At 42.9% G+C, this 22,459-nt stretch overlaps 1 protein-coding gene across 1 annotated transcript in view; it reads right to left on the bottom strand.

Moving 5' to 3' along the window:
• The window catches only part of ITCH (itchy E3 ubiquitin protein ligase), a gene marked incomplete at its 5' end in the record, with an annotated part of 589,083 nt that overhangs the window by 314,477 nt on the left and 252,147 nt on the right, over window positions 1-22,459 (bottom strand). Inside the window, 2 exon segments of the mRNA XM_053713073.1 lie at window positions 4,713-4,776; window positions 4,945-5,119. Of these exon segments, the coding sequence (XP_053569048.1) occupies window positions 4,713-4,776; window positions 4,945-5,119 (239 nt within the window).

The following is a 22,459-nucleotide window of genomic DNA, read 5'->3' as shown; positions in this document are numbered from 1 at the left end:
GAGAAGCCATCAGATCCATTACTGGAAGCCCCCACATCTGAACAACCTGAGAAAACACATCTGGATGGAGGGACCAATCCCCCGGATGTAAAGTCTGACGGCTGAGATAATCCGCTTCCAAATTGTCTATACCTGGGATATGAACCGCAAAAATTAGACAGGAGCTGGATTCTGCCCAAGCAGGTATCCGGGATACTTCTTTCATAGCTTGGGGACTGTGAGTCCCACTCTAATAATTGACATATGCCACAGTTGTGATATTGTCTGTCTGTCTGTTTGAAAAAGGTTTCCAATTGGAAACAGATTCCTTGGGGGAAGGATTAGGTTTCTGTTCCTTATTTTGTCGAAAAGGAACGAAAACGGTTAGAAGCTTTAGATTTACCCTTAGGTCTTTTATCCTGAGGCAAAAAAACTCCCTTCCCCCAGTGACAGTTGAAATAATCGAATCCAACTGAGAACCAAATAACTTATTACCTTGGAAAGAAAGAAAGAGCAATCTGGACTTAGAAGTCATGTCAGCATTCCAAGATTTAAGCAACAAAGCTCTTCTAGCTAAAATAGCTAAAGACATAGATTTAACATTGATTTTGATGATATCAAAAATGGCATCACAAATAAAATGATTAACATGTTGAAGCAAGCGAATAATGCTAGAAAATCAGAATCCAATTCTTGTTGTGCTAAATTTTTCCAATCAAAAAGTTGATGCAGCTGCAACATCAGCCAAAGAAATTGCAGGCCTGAGACGATGACCCGAATATAAATAGGCTTTCCTTAGACAAGATTCAAGTTTCCTATCTAAAGGATCTTTAAAATAAGTACTATCTTCCATAGGAATAGTAGTAGTACGTTTAGCAAGAGTAGAGATAGCCCTATCAACTTTGGAGATCTTTTCGCAAAACTCCAATGTAACTGCTGGCAAAGTATACAATTTTTTAAACCTTAAGGAAGGAATAAAAGAAGTACCAGACCTATTCCATTCCTTAGCAATCATATCAGAAATAGCATAAGAAACTGGAAAAATCTCTGGAGTAACCACAGGAGGTTTATAAACAGAATTTAAACGTTTACTAGTTTTAATATCAAGAGGACTAGTTTCCTCAATATCCAAAATAAACAACACTTCTTTTAACAAAGAACGAATATACTTCATTTTAAATAAATAAGTAGATTTGTCAGTGTCAATATCTGAGGAAGGATCTTCTGAATCAGAAAGATCCTCATCAGTGAAGGATAATTCAGTATGTTGACGGTCATTTGAAATTTCATCAACTTTATGAGAAGTTTTAAAAGACCTTTACGTTTATTAAAAGGCGGGATGGCAGACAAAGCCTTCTGAATAGAATCAGCAATACATTCTTTTAAATTCACAGGTATATCTTGTACATTAGATGTTGAAGGAACAGCAACATGCAATGTACTATTACTGATGGACACATTATCTGCATGTAAAAGTTTATCATGACAACTATTACAAACCACAGCTGGAGATATAATCTCTACAAGTTTACAACAAATGCACTTAGCTTTGGTAGAACTGTTATCTGGCAGCAGGGTTCCAACAGTGATTTCTGAGACAGGATCAGATTGAGACATCTTGCAAATGTAAGAGAAAAAAACAACATATAAAGCAAAATGATCAATTTCCTTATATGGCAGTTTCAGGAATGGGAAAAAATGCAAACAGCATAGCCCTCTGATAGAGAAAAAAGGCAAGAGGCATATAGGAATAGGGTTCTAAATAATCAAAATATTTGGCGCGAAGTATGACGCACAACACAAACAGAATTTTTTTTTTGGCGCTAACAACATCCGGAAATGACACACTGCGTCATTGAAGACGCAACCTTGTGAAAGGACTATTTTGCATCATTGAACGTAACTTTGTGCCAAAAACACTTGCGCCAAAAATGACGCAATATACTTTGGCATTTTGCGCCCTTACGAGCCTAATTCTGCCAGCGAATTTAAAATGACAGTCAATTGAAAAAAAGACTAAACCCCAGGTAAGAAATAAATTTTTCCTAAAAAATGTATTTCCCAGATATGAAACTGACAATCTGCAAAAGGAAATATATTGAAAACCTGAATCATGGCAAATATAAGTACAATACATATATTTAGAACTTTATATAAATACATAAAGTGACAAAGGATAGAATAAGCGCCACAGGTGATTACCCTCTAGCTTTATACGTAAGACCTCCTAGCTGGCCTTAGAGTGAACAGTAAATTAATTAAAAATGTATAAAGCGCCTGATAGGCTGGGTAATAAATAGAGTCAATGCACTGACCAAGTATTTAAATCTTCATAATCAAAAAATAAAAAAGTAATAAACTGAATTAAAATTTATTACAACAGATGATATTGACAATAAAAACAGGAGCATAAAAACAATACAACAATAAATATAGACAATGGTTCAATATGAAATAGAGTATCTCAAATCAATGGTGCATAAAGTCCAGATCCAGTAAAGTGTCCAAATATGTCCAACATGTAACAGTGTCCAAATGTGAGAGTCACAAATAGTCTAAAGTTGGTTGATGTGGTAGAATAAAAATGGTGAAAAATTGTGAAGAAAAATATAAGTGAATATGCAAAATATAAAATTGTAAAAAATTATGAAAAAAAATATATATATGAGTGAAAAATAAAATTATATATATATATATATAATATAAAAAAATAAAAAAAATAGTGAAAAAATCAGTGGTGAAAAATAAAAATAAGAGCGAACAATCCTCCAAATGTAATCCTAGTAGTGGTCGTGTCTTTAAATCTTAAAGTTGTAATGCCCTATAAAAAATAAAATAACATAGTATAGACCATATAGATAAAAAATGCAATAATTGGAAATCAGCTTACCCACTGTCGACACGTTTCGGCCCCTGCAAGGCCTTTTTCAAGACAAGATATTTTTTTTTCATAATTTTTTACAATTTTATATTTTGCATATTCACTTATATTTTTCTTCACATTTTTTCACCATTTTTATTCTACCACATCAACCACCTTTAGACTATTTGTGACTCTCACATTTGGACACTCATCTTTTGGACACTGTTACATGTTGGACATATTTGGACACTTTACTTGATCTGGACTTTATGCACCATTGATTTGACATACCCTATTTCATATTGAACCATTGTCTATATTTATTGTTGTATTGTTTTTATGCTCCTGTTTTTATTGTCAATATCATCTGTTGTAATAAATTTTAATTCAGTTTATTACTTTTTATTTTTTGATTATGAAGATTTAAATACTTGGTCAGTGCATTGACTCTATTTATTACCCAGCCTATCAGGCGCTTTATAAATTTTTAATTAATAAATACATAAAGTGCCAAACCATAGCTGAGTGCCTTAAGTAATGAAAACATACTTACCAAAAGACCCCCTGCCACATATAGCAGATAGCCAAACCAGTACTGAAACGGTTATCAGTAGAGGTAATGGAATATGAGAGTATATTGTCGAACTGAAAAGGGAGGTAGGAGATGAATCTCTACGACCGATATCAGAGAACCTATGAAATAGATCTCCCGTGAGGAAAACCATTGCATTCAATAGGTGATACTCCCTTCACATCCCTCTGACATTCACTGTACTCTGAGAGGAATCGGGCTTCAAAATGCTGAGAAGCGCATATCAACATAGAAATCTTAGCACAAACTTACTTCACCACCTCCATAGGAGGCAAAGTTTGTAAAACTGAATTGTGGGTGTGGTGAGGGGTGTATTTATAGGCATTTTGAGGTTTGGGAAACTTTGCCCCTCCTGGTAGGATTGTATATCCCATACGTCACTAGCTCATGGACTCTTGCCAATTACATGAAAGAAAAACACGTGATTCATCACATCAGGCAACTTTGTTCCATTGCTCCATGGTACAGATCTAATACTCACGTATCGATTAAAGGCACTTTTGGCGGTGGACAGGTGTCATCATGGGCACTTTGACCGGTCTGTAGCTACGCAGCAAACTGCGATGCACTGTGTGTCCTGATACCTTTCTATCATGGCCAGCATTATTATTTTTTTCAGCAATTCCAACTACAGCAGCTCTTATGTGCGATTGGACCAGAAGAGCTAGCCTTCGCACGTTAATCAATGACCCTGATGCAAGTTCACTGGTTGTCCTTCCTTGCACCACTTTTGGTAGGTACTAACCACTGCATACCGCGAACTCTGCACAAGAATTGCCGTTTTGGAGATGCTCTGACCCAGTTGTTAAGCCATCAATATTTAGACCTTGTCAAAGTCGCTCAGATCTTTTCGCTTGCCCATTTTGCCTGCTTTCAACACATGAAATTCAAGAACTTTGACATTGTGACAATATAATCAATGTTATTCACTTCACCTGTCAGTGGTTTTAATGTCGTGGCTGATCAGTATACACACACACACACATTAGGCATTATTAGGGAGTTCACAACTTATGTTAGTTTCAATTTAAACAGCTTTTAATTCACATTTTTATCAGCATTAAAAATGATTACCATATTTAAATGCTAATCTTTTGTATGCAATTATTGATAACGTTTTTAGTACATTGTCCCATTTAATTTGCACAGAATTCTGGTATATTGTAGTGTAATTCCTTATTGAAATTCATCACAACAAAATGAGAATGACACGAGATTAAAAAAAATGAGATGAGATTAAAAAAAATGAGATGAGATTTAAAAAAAAAAAAAACTTACCCCATCCATTTGGTAATGGTCCCAATGGATCATACTCTTTATTCTGGGCTGAAAAATCCTGGTTCTTAAAAGCAAAATTAATAAAGAAAATTAATACAATAAAAAACATGCTAAATAACCAGTAACAACTCTCTTTACATTGCTTTTCAAATGTATAAATTTGGTGATCTGATACTTTAGAAAGTTTGAGTCCTTTCTAGTCTTACATCACTTATATGTATCCTGCACTCACCCCATAAATGAATCTTTGGTTAAACTGTTGCATTGCTCCCTGTAGCTGGTTGCGTTGGAGCTGCCATTGCTCAAAATTGCGGACGGATTCCAAGGTAGGTCGTTGCCAAGTGGTTGTTCGGGTGATGTGGTCAACATAGTAGATACGGCCCATATTGTCTACACGTCTTTCCCAGCTACAGGGCAAAAAAGGTATAAGGTAAAAATGTTAACAGAACACACACACAGGGTAGAAAGAGTGGAAGATGAAAATAAAACAAAAACAGAATTTATGTTTACCTGATAAATTACTTTCTCCAACGGTGTGTCCGGTCCACGGCGTCATCCTTACTTGTGGGATATTCTCTTCCCCAACAGGAAATGGCAAAGAGCCCAGCAAAGCTGGTCACATGATCCCTCCTAGGCTCCGCCTACCCCAGTCATTCGACCGACGTTAAGGAGGAATATTTGCATAGGAGAAACCATATGATACCGTGGTGACTGTAGTTAAAGAAAATAAATTATCAGACCTGATTAAAAAACCAGGGCGGGCCGTGGACCGGACACACCGTTGGAGAAAGTAATTTATCAGGTAAACATAAATTCTGTTTTCTCCAACATAGGTGTGTCCGGTCCACGGCGTCATCCTTACTTGTGGGAACCAATACCAAAGCTTTAGGACACGGATGATGGGAGGGAGCAAATCAGGTCACCTAGATGGAAGGCACCACGGCTTGCAAAACCTTTCTCCCAAAAATAGCCTCAGAAGAAGCAAAAGTATCAAACTTGTAAAATTTGGTAAAAGTGTGCAGTGAAGACCAAGTCGCTGCCCTACATATCTGATCAACAGAAGCCTCGTTCTTGAAGGCCCATGTGGAAGCCACAGCCCTAGTGGAATGAGCTGTGATACTTTCGGGAGGCTGCCGTCCGGCAGTCTCGTAAGCCAATCTGATGATGCTTTTAATCCAAAAAGAGAGAGAGGTAGAAGTTGCTTTTTGACCTCTCCTTTTACCGGAATAAACAACAAACAAGGAAGATGTTTGTCTAAAATCCTTTGTAGCGTCTAAATAGAATTTTAGAGCGCGAACAACATCCAAATTGTGCAACAAACGTTCCTTCTTTGAAACTGGTTTCGGGCACAGAGAAGGTACGATAATCTCCTGGTTAATGTTTTTGTTAGAAACAACTTTTGGAAGAAAACCAGGTTTAGTACGTAAAACCACCTTATCTGCATGGAACACCAGATAAGGAGGAGAACACTGCAGAGCAGGTAATTCTGAAACTCTTCTAGCAGAAGAAATTGCAACCAAAAACAAAACTTTCCAAGATAATAACTTAATATCAACGGAATGTAAGGGTTCAAACGGAACCCCCTGAAGAACTGAAAGAACTAAGTTGAGACTACAAGGAGGAGTCAAAGGTTTGTAAACAGGCTTGATTCTAACCAGAGCCTGAACAAAGGCTTGAACATCTGGCACAGCTGCCAGCTTTTTGTGAAGTAACACAGACAAGGCAGAAATCTGTCCCTTCAGGGAACTTGCAGATAATCCTTTTTCCAATCCTTCTTGAAGGAAGGATAGAATCTTAGGAATCTTAACCTTGTCCCAAGGGAATCCTTTAGATTCACACCAACAGATATATTTTTTCCAAATTTTGTGGTAAATCTTTCTAGTTACAGGCTTTCTGGCCTGAACAAGAGTATCGATAACAGAATCTGAGAACCCTCGCTTCGATAAGATCAAGCGTTCAATCTCCAAGCAGTCAGCTGGAGTGAGACCAGATTCGGATGTTCGAACGGACCTTGAACAAGAAGGTCTCGTCTCAAAGGTAGCTTCCATGGTGGAGCCGATGACATATTCACCAGATCTGCATACCAAGTCCTGCGTGGCCACGCAGGAGCTATCAAGATCACCGACGCCCTCTCCTGATTGATCCTGGCTACCAGCCTGGGGATGAGAGGAAACGGCGGGAATACATAAGCTAGTTTGAAGGTCCAAGGTGCTACTAGTGCATCCACTAGAGCCGCCTTGGGATCCCTGGATCTGGACCCGTAGCAAGGAACTTTGAAGTTCTGACGAGAGGCCATCAGATCCATGTCTGGAATGCCCCACAGTTGAGTGATTTGGACAAAGATTTCCGGATGGAGTTCCCACTCCCCCGGATGCAATGTCTGACGACTCAGAAAATCCGCTTCCCAATTTTCCACTCCTGGGATGTGGATTGCAGACAGGTGGCAGGAGTGAGACTCCGCCCATTGAATGATTTTGGTCACTTCTTCCATCGCCAGGGAACTCCTTGTTCCCCCCTGATGGTTGATGTACGCAACAGTTGTCATGTTGTCTGATTGAAACCGTATGAACTTGGCCCTCGCTAGCTGAGGCCAAGCCTTGAGAGCATTGAATATCGCTCTCAGTTCCAGAATATTTATCGGTAGAAGAGATTCTTCCCGAGACCAAAGACCCTGAGCTTTCAGGGATCCCCAGACCGCGCCCCAGCCCATCAGACTGGCGTCGGTCGTGACAATGACCCACTCTGGTCTGCGGAAGGTCATCCCTTGTGACAGGTTGTCCAGGGACAGCCACCAACGGAGTGAGTCTCTGGTCCTCTGATTTACTTGTATCCTCGGAGACAAGTCTGTATAGTCCCCATTCCACTGACTGAGCATGCACAGTTGTAATGGTCTTAGATGAATGCGCGCAAAAGGAACTATGTCCATTGCCGCTACCATCAAACCTATCACTTCCATGCACTGCGCTATGGAAGGAAGAGGAACGGAATGAAGTATCCGACAAGAGTCTAGAAGTCTTGTTTTTCTGGCCTCTGTCAGAAAAATCCTCATTTCTAAGGAGTCTATTATTGTTCCCAAGAAGGGAACCCTTGTCGACGGAGATAGAGAACTCTTTTCCACGTTCACTTTCCATCCGTGAGATCTGAGAAAGGCCAGGACGATGTCCGTGTGAGCCTTTGCTTGAGGAAGGGACGACGCTTGAATCAGAATGTCGTCCAAGTAAGGTACTACAGCAATACCCCTTGGTCTTAGCACAGCTAGAAGGGACCCTAGTACCTTTGTGAAAATCCTTGGAGCAGTGGCTAATCCGAAAGGAAGTGCCACGAACTGGTAATGCTTGTCCAGGAATGCGAACCTTAGGAACCGATGATGTTCCTTGTGGATAGGAATATGTAGATACGCATCCTTTAAATCCACCGTGGTCATGAATTGACCTTCCTGGATTGAAGGAAGAATTGTTCGAATGGTTTCCATCTTGAACGATGGAACCTTGAGAAACTTGTTTAAGATCTTGAGATCTAAGATTGGTCTGAACGTTCCCTCTTTTTTGGGAACTATGAACAGATTGGAGTAGAACCCCATCCCTTGTTCTCCTAATGGAACAGGATGAATCACTCCCATTGTTAACAGGTCTTCTACACAATGTAAGAATGCCTGTCTTTTTATGTGGTCTGAAGACAACTGAGACCTGTGGAACCTCCCCCTTGGGGGAAGCCCCTTGAATTCCAGAAGATAACCTTGGGAGACTATTTCTAGTGTCCAAGGATCCAGAACATCTCTTGCCCAAGCCTGAGCGAAGAGAGAGAGTCTGCCCCCCACCAGATCCGGTCCCGGATCGGGGGCCAACATTTCATGCTGTCTTGGTAGCAGTGGCAGGTTTCTTGGCCTGCTTTCCCTTGTTCCAGCCTTGCATTGGTCTCCAAGCTTGCTTGGCTTGAGAAGTATTACCCTCTTGCTTAGAGGACGTAGCACTTTGGGCTGGTCCGTTTCTACGAAAGGGACGAAAATTAGGTTTATTTTTGGCCTTGAAAGGCCGATCCTGAGGAAGGGCATGGCCCTTACCCCCAGTGATATCAGAGATAATCTCTTTCAAGTCAGGGCCAAACAGCGTTTTCCCCTTGAAAGGAATGTTAAGTAGCTTGTTCTTGGAAGACGCATCAGCTGACCAAGATTTCAACCAAAGCGCTCTGCGCGCCACAATAGCAAACCCAGAATTCTTAGCCGCTAACCTAGCCAATTGCAAAGTGGCGTCTAGGGTGAAAGAATTAGCCAATTTGAGAGCATTGATTCTGTCCATAATCTCCTCATAAGGAGGAGAATCACTATCGACCCGCCTTTACCAGCTCATCGAACCAGAAACATGCGGCTGTAGCGACAGGGACAATGCATGAAATTGGTTGTAGAAGGTAACCCTGCTGAACAAACATCTTTTTAAGTAAACCTTCTAATTTTTTATCCATAGGATCTTTGAAAGCACAACTATCTTCTATGGGTATAGTGGTGCGTTTGTTTAAAGTGGAAACCGCTCCCTCGACCTTGGGGACTGTCTGCCATAAGTCCTTTCTGGGGTCGACCATAGGAAACAATTTTTTAAATATGGGGGGAGGGACGAAAGGAATACCGGGCCTTTCCCATTCTTTATTTACAATGTCCGCCACCCGCTTGGGTATAGGAAAAGCTTCTGGGAGCCCCGGGACCTCTAGGAACTTGTCCATTTTACATAGCTTCTCTGGGATGACCAAATTGTCACAATCATCCAGAGTGGATAATACCTCCTTAAGCAGAGCGCGGAGATGTTCCAACTTAAATTTAAACGTAATCACATCAGGTTCAGCTTGTTGAGAAATGTTCCCTGAATCTGTAATTTCTCCCTCAGACAAAACCTCCCTGGCCCCATCAGACTGGTTTAGGGGCCCTTCAGAACCATTATTATCAGCGTCGTCATGCTCTTCAGTATCTAAAACAGAGCAGTCGCGCTTACGCTGATAAGTGTGCATTTTGGCTAAAATGTTTTTGACAGAATTATCCATTACAGCCGTTAATTGTTGCATAGTAAGGAGTATTGGCGCGCTAGATGTACTAGGGGCCTCCTGAGTGGGCAAGACTCGTGTAGACGAAGGAGGGAATGATGCAGTACCATGCTTACTCCCCTCACTTGAGGAATCATCTTGGGCATCATTGTCATTGTCACATAAATCACATTTATTTAAATGAGAAGGAACTCTGGCTTCCCCACATTCAGAACACAGTCTATCTGGTAGTTCAGACATGTTAAACAGGCATAAACTTGATAACAAAGTACAAAAAACGTTTTAAAATAAAACCGTTACTGTCACTTTAAATTTTAAACTGAACACACTTTATTACTGCAATTGCGAAAAAATATGAAGGAATTGTTCAAAATTCACCAAAATTTCACCACAGTGTCTTAAAGCCTTAAAAGTATTGCACACCAAATTTGGAAGCTTTAACCCTTAAAATAACGGAACCGGAGCCGTTTTTAACTTTAACCCCTTTACAGTCCCTGGTATCTGCTTTGCTGAGACCCAACCAAGCCCAAAGGGGAATACGATACCAAATGACGCCTTCAGAAAGTCTTTTCTATGTATCAGAGCTCCTCACACATGCGACTGCATGTCATGCCTCTCAAAAACAAGTGCGCAACACCGGCGCGAAAATGAGGCTCTGCCTATGATTTGGGAAAGCCCCTAAAGAATAAGGTGTCTAAAAAAGTGCCTGCCGATATAATCTTATCAAAATACCCAGATTAAATGATTCCTCAAGGCTAAATATGTGTTAATAATGAATCGATTTAGCCCAGAAAAAGTCTACAGTCTTAATAAGCCCTTGTGAAGCCCTTATTTACTATCTTAATAAACATGGCTTACCGGATCCCATAGGGAAAATGACAGCTTCCAGCATTACATCGTCTTGTTAGAATGTGTCATACCTCAAGCAGCAAGAGACTGCTCACTGTTCCCCCAACTGAAGTTAATTCCTCTCAACAGTCCTGTGTGGAACAGCCATGGATTTTAGTAACGGTTGCTAAAATCATTTTCCTCATACAAACAGAAATCTTCATCTCTTTTCTGTTTCTGAGTAAATAGTACATACCAGCACTATTTTAAAATAACAAACTCTTGATTGAATAATAAAAACTACAGTTAAACACTAAAAAACTCTAAGCCATCTCCGTGGAGATGTTGCCTGTACAACGGCAAAGAGAATGACTGGGGTAGGCGGAGCCTAGGAGGGATCATGTGACCAGCTTTGCTGGGCTCTTTGCCATTTCCTGTTGGGGAAGAGAATATCCCACAAGTAAGGATGACGCCGTGGACCGGACACACCTATGTTGGAGAAACAGACATTCTACATAATTTCTAAATACTATCATATATGTATTTGTTTTTTAAAATGTACTTTGTCTTCTCAGTCGCAGCTATTTAACGAACATGGAATTAGAAATGTATAACCTGTATAGTACTAGAAGCCTCCATCTCCTAATGATTTTTTCTTGCATTTTAAATGGTTTATTGAGGTCATATAAAAGAAACAAACACAATATAACTATTAGAAAGATACAACTCAAGTAGAATGGTATTGCATTTAAGGAAACCATGGAAAAAAAGGGAACAAAACCAAATGTCCTAATTAACAAAAAGGACAAAAGTGCAGGTCCAAATGGGGATTAACCACAAGAGCACAGATATCACAAAATATCAATCAATCAGTTACTTATGCCCTAATAAAAAAAATCAACCCAGTGAACTGCCACTGTTATAATTAGCGGTTTCCCTCCACAATGGATAAATATGCATGAAACATAAAACAGTAATTAAGTTGGAATGTAAAACAACCTGAATGCTGAGACCATGATTAGATTTAGACAAAAGGATAATATGGGTTTGCTACATTATCAATAGAGCAGGTAAGGAACACAAGATTTGGTTGCCGCACCAATCAGAAAGAAAAAGAAAAAGTACTTTTTACATACTACTGAAGGCACTTTTCCAGGGCCAAATCATTTCTAAATTTGATTCTAGAACTTTTCCAGGGCCAAATCATTTCTAAATTAGATTCTAGAAAGCACAATATTTACTGAACACCAGTGTAAATTAAAGTGACAGCAAAGTCAAAAATAAGATTGCACGATTCAAAGGAAGCATGCAATTTTATACAACTTTGCAATCACTGTTCCCTCTAAGGTGCGCGGCAGCACGGCTGCGCACCTTCCCTCCCTGTGTAGCGCAGGCAGTACATCAGGCCGCGCAAAAACAAAATTTATGCTTATCTGATAAATTTATTTCTCTTGTGGTGTATCCAGTCCACGGATTCATCCATTACTTGTGGGATATTCTCCTTCCCAACAGGAAGCTGCAAGAGGATCACCCACAGCAGAGCTGTCTATATAGCTCCTCCCCTAACTGCCACCTCCCAGTCATTCGACTGAAGACAAGCAAGAGAAAGGAGAAACTATAGGGTGCAGTGGTGACTGTAGTACACCTGCCATAAAATGACAGGGCGGGCCGTGGACTGGATACACCACAAGAGAAATAAATTTATCAGGTAAGCATAAATTTAGTTTTCTCTTGTAAGGTGTATCCAGTCCACGGATTCATCCATTACTTGTGGGATACCAATACCAAAGCTATAGGACACGGATGAAGGGAGGGACAAGGCAGGCGCTTAAACGGAAGGCGCCACTGCCTGTAAGACCTTTCTCCCAAAAATAGCCTCCGAAGAAGCAAAAGTATCAAATTTGTAGAATTTAGAAAAAGTATGAAGCGAAGACCAAGTCGCCGCCTTACAAATCTGTTCAACAGAAGCCTCATTTTTAAAAGCCCATGTGGAAGCCACTGCTCTAGTGGAATGAGCTGTAATTCTTACAGGAGGCTGCTGGCCAGCAGTCTCATAAGCTAAGCGGATTATACTTCTTAACCAAAAGGAAAGAGAAGTTGCAGAAGCCTTTTGGCCTTTCCTCTGTCCAGAGTAGACAACAAACAATGCAGATGTTTGACGAAAATCTTTAGTAGCTTGTAAATAAAACTTTAAAGCACGAACCACGTCATGATTGTGTAATAGACGTTCCTTCTTTGAAGAAGGATTAGGACACAGTGACGGAACAACAATATCCTGATTGATATTCTTATTAGATACCACCTTAGGAAGAAACCCAGGTTTGGTACGCAACACTACCTTATCTGCATGGAAGATCAGATAAGGGGAATCACACTGTAAGACAGATAACTCTGAAACTCTTCGAGCCGAAGAGATAGCTACCAAGAACAGAACTTTCCAAAATAAATGCTTGATATCTATGGAATGCAGAGGTTCAAATGGAACCCCTTGAAGAACTTTAAGAACTAAATTTAAACTCCATAGCGGAGCAACAAGTTTAAACACATGCTTGATTCTAACTAAAGCCTGACAAAATGCCTGAACGTCTGGAACATCCGCCAGACGCTGTGCAAAAGAATAGACAGAGCAGAAATCTGTCCCTTTAAGGAACTAGCTGACAATCCTTTCTCCAATCCTTCTTGGAGAAAAGACAATATCTTGGGAATCCTGACTTTACTCCATGAGTAACCCTTGGATTCACACCAATGAAGATATTTACACCATATCTTATGATAGATTTTCCTGGTGACAGGCTTTCGAGCCTGAATTAAGGTATCAATGACCGACACGGAAAAACCACGTTTTGATAAAATCAAGCGTTCAATCTCCAAGCAGTCAGACGCAGAGAAATTAGATTTGGATGTTTGAAGGGACCTTGAAGTAGAAGGTCCTGCCTCAGCGGCAGAGTCCATGGTGGAAAGTATGACATGTCCACCAGATCTGCGTACCAAGTCCTGCATGGCCACGCAGGAGCTATCAAAATCACCGAAGCTCTCTCCTGCTTGATCTTGGTAATCAGCCGAGGGAGCAAAGGAAACCGTGGAAACACATAAGCCAGGCTGAAGGACCAGGGCACTGCTAGAGCATCTATTAGCGCTGCCTGGGGATCCCTTGACCTGGACCCGTAACAAGGAAGTTTGGCGTTCTGACGAGACGCAATGAGATCCAGTTCTGGTTTGCCCCATAGTTAAATCAGCTGGGTAAATACCTCCGGATGGAGCTCCCACTCCCCCGGATGAAAAGTCTGCTGACTTAGAAAATCCACCTCCCAGTTCTCTACTCCTGGGATATGGATAGCTGAGAGATGGCAAGAGTGAACCTCTGCCCATAGAATTATCTTTGAAACCTCCAACATTGCCAGGGAGCTCCTTGTTCCCCCCTGATGGTTGATATAGGCTACAGTCGTGATGTTGTCCGACTGAAATCTGATGAACCTGACCGCAGCTAGCTGAGGCCAAGCCTGAAGAGCATTGAATATCCCTCTTAATTCCAGAATGTTTATTGGAAGGAGAGCCTCCTCCTGAGTCCACGAGCCCTGAGCCTTCAGGGAGTTCCAGACTGCACCCCAGCCCAGAAGGCTGGCATCTGTCGCTACTATAGTCCAATCTGGCCTGCGGAAGCTCATCCCCTTGGACAGATGGACCTGAGATAGCCACCAGAGAAGAGAATCCCTGGTTTCTTGATCCAGATTTAGTACAGGGGACAAATCTGTGTAATCCCCATTCCACTGACTGAGCATGCATAATTGCAGCGGTCTGAGATGCAGGCGCGCAAATGGCACTATGTCCATCGCCACTACCATTAAGCCGATTACTTCCATGCACTGAGCCACCGTGGGGCGCGGAATGGAGTGAAGAACACGGCAAGCATTTAGAAGTTTTGATAACCTGGACTCAGTCAGGTAAATTTTTATTTCTACAGAATCTATTAGAGTCCCTAGGAAGGAAACCCTTGTGAGAGGAGATAGAGAACTCTTTTCTTCGTTCACTTTCCACCCATGCGACCTCAGGAATGCCAGAATGTCGTCCAGGTAAGGAGCCACCGCTATGCCTCGCGGTCTTAGGACCGCCAGAAGTGAGACCAGAACCTTTGTAAAAATTCTTGGGGCTGTAGCCAACCCGAATGGAAGAGCTACAAATTGGTAATGCCTGTCTAGAAAGGCAAACCTCAAGAACCGATGATGATTCTTGTGAATCGGAATGTGAAGGTAGGCATCCTTTAAGTCCACTGTGGTCATGTACTGACCCTCTTGGATCATGGGTAAAATGGTTAGAATAGTTTCCATCTTGAATGACGGAACTCTGAGGAATTTGTTTAGGATCTTTAAATCCAAAATTGTTCTGAAGGTTCGCTCTTTTTTGGGAACCACAAACAGATTTGAATAAAACCCCTGTCCTTGTTCCGTCCGCGGAACTGGATGGATCACTCCCATTACAAGGAGGTCTTGTACGCAGCTTAGGAATGCCTCTTTCTTTATCTGGTTTGCAGATAATCTTGAAAGGTGAAATCTCCCTTGTGGAGGAGAAGCTTTGAAGTCCAGAAGATATCCCTGAGATATGATCTCCAACGCCCAGGGATCCTGAACATCTCTTGCCCACGCCTGGGCGATGAGAGAGAGTCTGCCCCCTACTAGATCCGTTGTCGGATAGGGGGCCGCTCCTTCATGCTGTCTTAGAGGCAGCAGCAGGCTTTCTGGCCTGCTTGCCCTTGTAACAGGACTGGTTAGGATTCCAGGCCTGTTTGGATTGAGCAAAAGTTCCCTCTTGTTTTGAAGCAGAGGAAGTTGATGCTGCACCTGCCTTGAAATTTCGAAAGGCACGAAAATTAGACTGTTTGGCCCTTGATTTGGCCCTGTCCTGAGGAAGGGTATGACCCTTACCTCCAGTAATGTCAGCAATAATTTCTTTCAAACCAGGCCCGAATAAGGTCTGCCCCTTGAAAGGAATGTTGAGTAATTTAGACTTTGAAGTCACATCAGCTGACCAGGATTTAAGCCATAGCGCCCTACGCGCCTGGATGGCGAATCCGGAATCCTTAGCCGTTAGTTTAGTCAAATGAACAATGGCATCAGAAACAAATGAGTTAGCTAGCTTAAGTGTTCTAAGCTTGTCAATAATTTCAGTCAATGGAGCTGTATGGATGGCCTCTTCCAGGGCCTCAAACCAGAACGCCGCCGCAGCAGTGACAGGCGCAATGCATGCAAGGGGCTGTAAAATAAAACCTTGTTGAATAAACATTTTCTTAAGGTAACCCTCTAATTTTTTATCCATTGGATCTGAAAAAGCACAACTGTCCTCAACCGGAATAGTGGTACGCTTTGCTAAAGTAGAAACTGCTCCCTCCACCTTAGGGACTGTCTGCCATAAGTCCCGTGTAGTGGCATCTATTGGAAACATTTTTCTAAATATAGGAGGTGGGGAAAAGGGCACACCGGGTCTATCCCACTCCTTACTAATAATTTCTGTAAGCCTTTTAGGTATTGGAAAAACATCAGTACTCACCGGCACTGCATAGTATTTATCCAGCCTACACAATTTCTCTGGCACTGCAATTGTGTCACAGTCATTCAGAGCAGCTAATACCTCCCCAAGCAATACCCGGAGGTTCTCAAGCTTAAATTTAAAATTAGAAATCTCTGTATCAGGTCTCCCTGATTCAGAGACGTCACCCACAGACTGAAGCTCTCCGTCCTCAGGTTCTGCATATTGTGACGCAGTATTAGACATGGCTCTTACAGCATCTACGCGCTCTGTATCTCGTCTAACCCCAGAGCTATCGCGCTTGCCTCTCAATTCAGGCAATCTGGATAATACCTCTGACAGGGTATTATTCATGATTGCAGCCATGTCCTGCAAAGTAATCGCTATGGGCGTCCCTGATGTACTTGGCGCCATATTAGCGTGCGTCCCTTGAGCGGGAGGTGAAGGGTCCGACACGTGGGGAGAGTTAGTTGGCATAACTTCCCCCTCGACAGACCCCTCTGGTGACAATTCTTTTATAGATAAAGACTGATCTTTACTGTTTAAGGTGAAATCAATACATTTAGTACACATTCTCCTATGGGGCTTCACCATGGCTTTTAAACATAATGAACAAGTAGTGTCCTCTGTGTCAGACATGTTTGTACAGACTAGCAATGAGACTAGCAAGCTTGGAAAACACTTTGAATCAAGTTAACAAGCAATATAAAAAAAAACATTACTATGCCTTTAAGAGAAACCAATTTTTTACAAAATTTGAAATAACAGTGAAAAAAGGCAGTTACACAAACAAAATTTTTACAGTGTATGTAACAAGTTAGCAGAGCATTGCACCCACTTGCAAATGGATGATTAACCCCTTAATACCAAAAACGGAATAATAAATGACAAAAAACGTTTTTAAACACAGTCACAACTGCCACAGTTCTACTGTGGTTGTTACCCTCCTCAAACACGACTTTTGAAGCCTTTTGAGCCCTTCAGAGATGTCCTGTATCATGCAGAAGGAAGCCGAGTGTCTCAGACTGTAATTCTAGCTGCGCAGAAAAGCGCTAAAATAGGCCCCTCCCACTCATATTACAACAGTGGAAAGCCTCAGGAAACTGTTTCTAGGCAGAAATCAAGCCAGCCATGTGGAAAAAAACTAGGCCCCAATAAGTTTTGTCACCAAACATATATAAAAACGATTAACATGCCAGCAAACGTTTTATATTACATTTTTATAAGAGTATGTATCTCTGTTAATAAGCCTGATACCAGTCGCTATTAAATCACTGCATTTAGGCTTAACTTACATTAATCTGGTATCAGCAGCATTTTTCTAGCAAATTCCATCCCTAGAAATATGTTAACTGCACATACCTTATTGCAGGAAAACCTGCACGCCATTCCCCCTCTGAAGTTACCTCACTCCTCAGAATATGTGAGAACGGCAGTGGATCTTAGTTACTTCTGCTAAGATCATAGAAATCACAGGCAGATTCTTCTTCTAATGCTGCCTGAGATGAAACAGTACACTCCGGTACCATTTAAAATAACAAACTTTTGATTGAAGTTAAAAAACTAACTAGAATACACCATTCTCCTCTTACTACGTCCATCTTTGTTGAGAGTTGCAAGAGAATGACTGGATATGGCAGTGAGGGGTGGAGCTATATAGCAGCTCTGCTGTGGGTGATCCTCTTGCAACTTCCTGTTGGGAAGGAGAATATCCCACAAGTAATGGATGATCCGTGGACTGGATACACTTAACAAGAGAAAGTTTAATTTTGACTACACTGTCCATTTAACGCAAATTTACTCCCAGCAAAGCAAGATGCTCACCACTAACAGAGATATAATTAAGAGGGCAAATAAACGGTGGCAAAGAACACATATAGCACATAAAACATTAAAATCAAATACATGATATGGCTTAACATTAACAGATACTTATTTGAAATCTGCAGCTGTAAGCCCAAAATATGACACAGGTTTGACTGGTGTTAGCTATGCTGTACACTACATAGAGTGCCTACTAATAGCTTAAGGGCTCTGTAAGGTAGCAGGTACTTACCCCGTAGATGCCCACTTCCACTGATCTTACCATGCAGTAGAATGAGTATTCAATAGAGAGCCAATCCGTTACTCTAACCAGTTTTCTTGATATAGCATCAAACTGTAATATTATGTTGAAGTACTAGTGTGATCCAGCTAATCATTAGTGTAAATCTGATTTTAATCACAATCTTGTAGAACCAAATCAGACCTAATGGACCAGTATGAAAACTAAACCATACAAAGGAGAAGGTGGGTAGAACCCTCTGCTCTGTCTAGATGCGAGAAAGAATAGTCTCAAACAGTTTTCTAATAAACGCTGTTTGTACTGACATTTATGCATTGAACTGGTACAATTTAGCTAAAGTATGCAAGGAAGACCATTTAGCTGCTTTGCATAATATATTTACTTAAAAACCCCATTTTTTTTCTTTGAAGATTCAGATAGAACATACAGTTTTAAACAACTTTCCAATTTACTTCGATTACTAAATCTGCTTTGTTCCCTTGATATCCTTTGCTGAAGGAGCAGCAATGCACTACTGAGAGCTAGATGAGCACATCTAGTCAGCAAATCACAAGAGACAAATGTATGCAGGCACCAATCACTAGCTAGCTCCAACTAGTGTAGGATATGTACATATTCTTTTTAAACAATAGATGCCAAGAGGACAATGCAAATTTGAAAATAGAAGTGAATTTAAAAGGGTCTTAAAATAACATGCTCCATCTAATTTTGACTTGCCTATCCCTTTAAGCTAAATGATTACACACAGTAGTATTTACAGACATTTATGCACTAACCTGGTACAATTTAGCTTAAGTATGCGAGGAAAAACATTTAGCTGCTTTGCGTAATCGATTTACTTAAAGGGACATAAAACCCAATTTTTTCTTTAAAGATAAAACATACAATTTTAAACATCTTTTCAATTTACTTCTATTATCACATCTGCTTTGTTCCCTTGATATCCTTTGCTGAAGGAAGTGAAGTGTTCTAGGGGGATACATATTTGCATACAATAGAGCAAATTCCAAAATAATAAACACAGGAACAAACCACAGCGTATTAACTTTATAACAGCATACAGAAAACAATTTAATAACATAAATATCATAAAAAACTATTTAAATATACAGCAGACAGATTCTAATTTGGAATACATTTTGTAAAAGGGCTGCAGATATATAGCAAAGAGATCACCAACATTTGGGGACAACCTAACAACAGAACTAAAACAAAAGAATGTTGGTTATCCAAAAAGGGTTGTTGTTATAAGTGTGGGCATCATCCAGGTTTAAATTGCTCTTACATCAAAACAGGGGATACCTTTATTTCTTCAACCATTAACAAGGAATACAAAATAAGGTATCGGTTAGATTGTACATCAAAGTATCCTATAATATAAAAGGCCAAGTGTGTTTGTCCGACGCTGTCATGCGCAGTAGAGACAGCACGAGGACAAACGCATGCTGTTTGCGGCGAAAGTGAGCGTGGGCGTGGCCGGGCGGGGTGTGGGCATGGCCGGACGCGGTCAGCGCGAGAGAGAGGGGAGAGAAATAGAAAGAGATAGGAAAGAGATAAAGAGAGGGGGAAGAGCAGAAGAGAGGGGAAAGAGCAAAATAGAGGGAAGAGAGAGAAAATGAGAGGGGGGAGAGAGAGCGAGAGAGAGGGGGAGAGAGGGGAGAGAGAGCAATAGAGAGGGGAGAGAGAGAGCAATAGAGAGGGGAGAGAGAGAGCAATAGAGAGGGGAGAGAGAGAGCAATAGAGAGGGGAGAGAGAGAGCAATAGAGAGGGGAGAGAGAGAGCAATAGAGAGGGGAGAGCGAGAGCAATAGAGAGGGGAGAGAAAGAGCAAAAGAGAGGGATGGAGAGAGAGCAAAAGAGAGGGATGGAGAGAGCAAAAGTGAGGGGGAGAAAGAGAGCAAAAGAGAGGGGGAGAAAGAGAGCAAAAGAGAGGGATGGCAAGAGAGAGCAAAAAAAAAGGAGACAAAGCAAAAGAGAGGGGGGAAAAGAGAGCGCAAAAAAGAGAGGGGGAGAGAGTGCAAAAAAGAGAGGGGGAGAGAGCGCAAAAGAGAGGGGGGAGAGAGCGCAAAAGAGAGGGGGGAGAGAGCGCAAAAGAGAGGGGGGAGAGAGCGCAAAAGAGAGAGGGGAGAGAGCGCAAAAGAGGGGGGAGAGAGAGGGCAAAAGAGGGGGGAGAGAGAGGGCAAAAGAGGGGGGAGAGAGATCGCAAAAGAGGGGGGAGAGAGAGCGCAAAAGAGAGGGGGAGAGAGAGCGCAAAAGAGAGGGGGGAGAGAGCGCAAAAGAGAGGGGGGGAGAGAGCGCAAAAGAGAGGGGGGGAGAGAGCGCAAAAGAGAGGGGGGGAGAGCGCAAAAGAGAGGGGGGAGAGAGCGCAAAAGAGAGGGGAGAGAGAACGCGCAAAAGAGAGGGGGAAAGAAAGCGCGCAAAAGAGAGGGGGAAAGAAAGCGCGCAAAAGAGAGGGGGAGAGAGCGCGCAAAAGAGAGGGGGAGAGAGCGCGCAAAAGAGAGGGGGAGAGAGCGCAAAAGAGAGGGGGAGAGAGCGCAAAAGAGGGGAGAGAGCGTGCAAAAGAGGGGAGAGAGCGCGCAAAAGAGAGGGGGAGAGAGCGCAAAAGAGGGGAGAGAGCGTGCAAAAGAGGGGAGAGAGCGCGCAAAAGAGGGGAGAGAGCGCGCAAAAGAGGGGAGAGAGCGCGCAAAAGAGGGGAGAGAGCGCGCAAAAGAGGGGAGAGAGCGCGCAAAAGAGGGGAGAGAGCGCGCAAAAGAGGGGAGAGAGAGAGCACAAAAGAGAGAGAGAACGCAAAAGAAAGAGAGGGGGAGAGAGAGCATGCAAAAGAGAAGGGGAGAGAGAGCATGCAAAAGAGGGGGAAAGAGAGAGCGCAAAAGAGGGGGAAAGAGAGAGCGCAAAAGAGAGAGGGGGAGAGAGAGCAAAAGAGAGAGGGGGAGAGAGCGCAAAAGAGAGAGGGGGAGAGAGCGCAAAAGAGGGGGAGAGAGCGCAAAAAAGAGGGGGAGAGAGCGCAAAAAAGAGGGGGAGAGAGAGTGCAAAAGGGGGGGGGGGAGAGCGTGCGAAAGAGGGGGGAAGAGTGCGCAAAAGAGAGGGGGGAGAGAGGGCAAAAGAGAGGGGGGAGAGAGGGCAAAAGAGAGGGGGGAGAGAGCGCGCAAAGAGAGGGGGGGAGAGAGCGCGCAAAAGAGAGGGGGAGAGAGAGCGCACAAACGAGAGGGGGAGAGAGAGCGCACAAACGAGAGGGGGAGAGAGAGCGCACAAACGAGAGGGGGAGAGAGAGCGCACAAACGAGAGGGGGAGAGAGAGCGCACAAACGAGAGGGGGAGAGAGCGCTTGCAAAAGAGAGGGGGAGAGAGAGCGTGCAAAAGACAGGGGGAAAGAGAGCGTGCAAAAGAGAAGGGGAGAGAGCGCGCAAAAGAGGGGAGAGAGAGCGCAAAAGAGGGGAGAGAGCGCAAAAGAGGGGAGAGAGAGCGCAAAAGAGAGGGGGAGAGAGAGCATGCAAAAGAGAGGGGGAAAGAGAGCGCAAAAGAGAGGGGGAGAGAGAGCGCAAAAGAGAGGGGGAGAGAGAGAGCGCAAAAGAGAGGGGGGGAGAGAGAGCGCAAAAGAGAGAGGGGGAGAGAGAGCGCAAAAGAGAGAGGGGGAGAGAGAGTGCGCAAAAGAGAGAGGGGGAGAGAGAGAGCGCAAAAGAGAGAGGGGGAGAGAGCGCAAAAGAGAGAGGGGGAGAGAGCGCAAAAGAGAGAGGGGGAGAGAGCGCAAAAAAGAGGGGGAGAGAGCGCAAAAAAGAGGGGGAGAGAGCGCAAAAAAGAGGGGGGGAGAGAGCGCAAAAAAGAGGGGGGAGAGAGCGCAAAAGAGAGGGGGGAGAGAGCGCAAAAGAGAGGGGGAGAGAGCGCAAAAGAGAGGGGGAGAGAGAGCATGCAAAAGAGAGGGGGAGAGAGAGCGCAAAAGAGAGGGGGAGAGAGAGCGCAAAAGAGAGGGGGAGAGAGAGAGTGCAAAAGAGAGGGGGGGAGAGAGAGCGCAAAAGAGAGAGGGGGAGAGAGCGCAAAAGAGAGAGGGGGAGAGAGAGTGCGCAAAAGAGAGAGGGGGAGAGAGAGGGGGAGAGAGAGAGCGCAAAAGAGAGAGGGGGAGAGAGCGCAAAAGAGAGAGGGGGAGAGAGCGCAAAAGAGAGAGGGGGAGAGAGCGCAAAAGAGAGGGGGAGAGAGCGCAAAAAAGAGGGGGAGAGAGCGCAAAAAAGAGGGGGAGAGAGCGCAAAAAAGAGGGGGAGAGAGCGCAAAAAAGAGGGGAAGAGAGCGCAAAAAAGAGGGGGGGAGAGAGCGCAA

Source organism: Bombina bombina, chromosome 1 (genome assembly GCF_027579735.1).
Source record: "Bombina bombina isolate aBomBom1 chromosome 1, aBomBom1.pri, whole genome shotgun sequence".
Taxonomy (NCBI): Eukaryota; Metazoa; Chordata; class Amphibia; order Anura; family Bombinatoridae; genus Bombina; species Bombina bombina.
The sequence above is the reverse complement of the archived record's forward strand: the minus strand, read 5'-3'. Positions and strand labels throughout refer to the sequence as shown.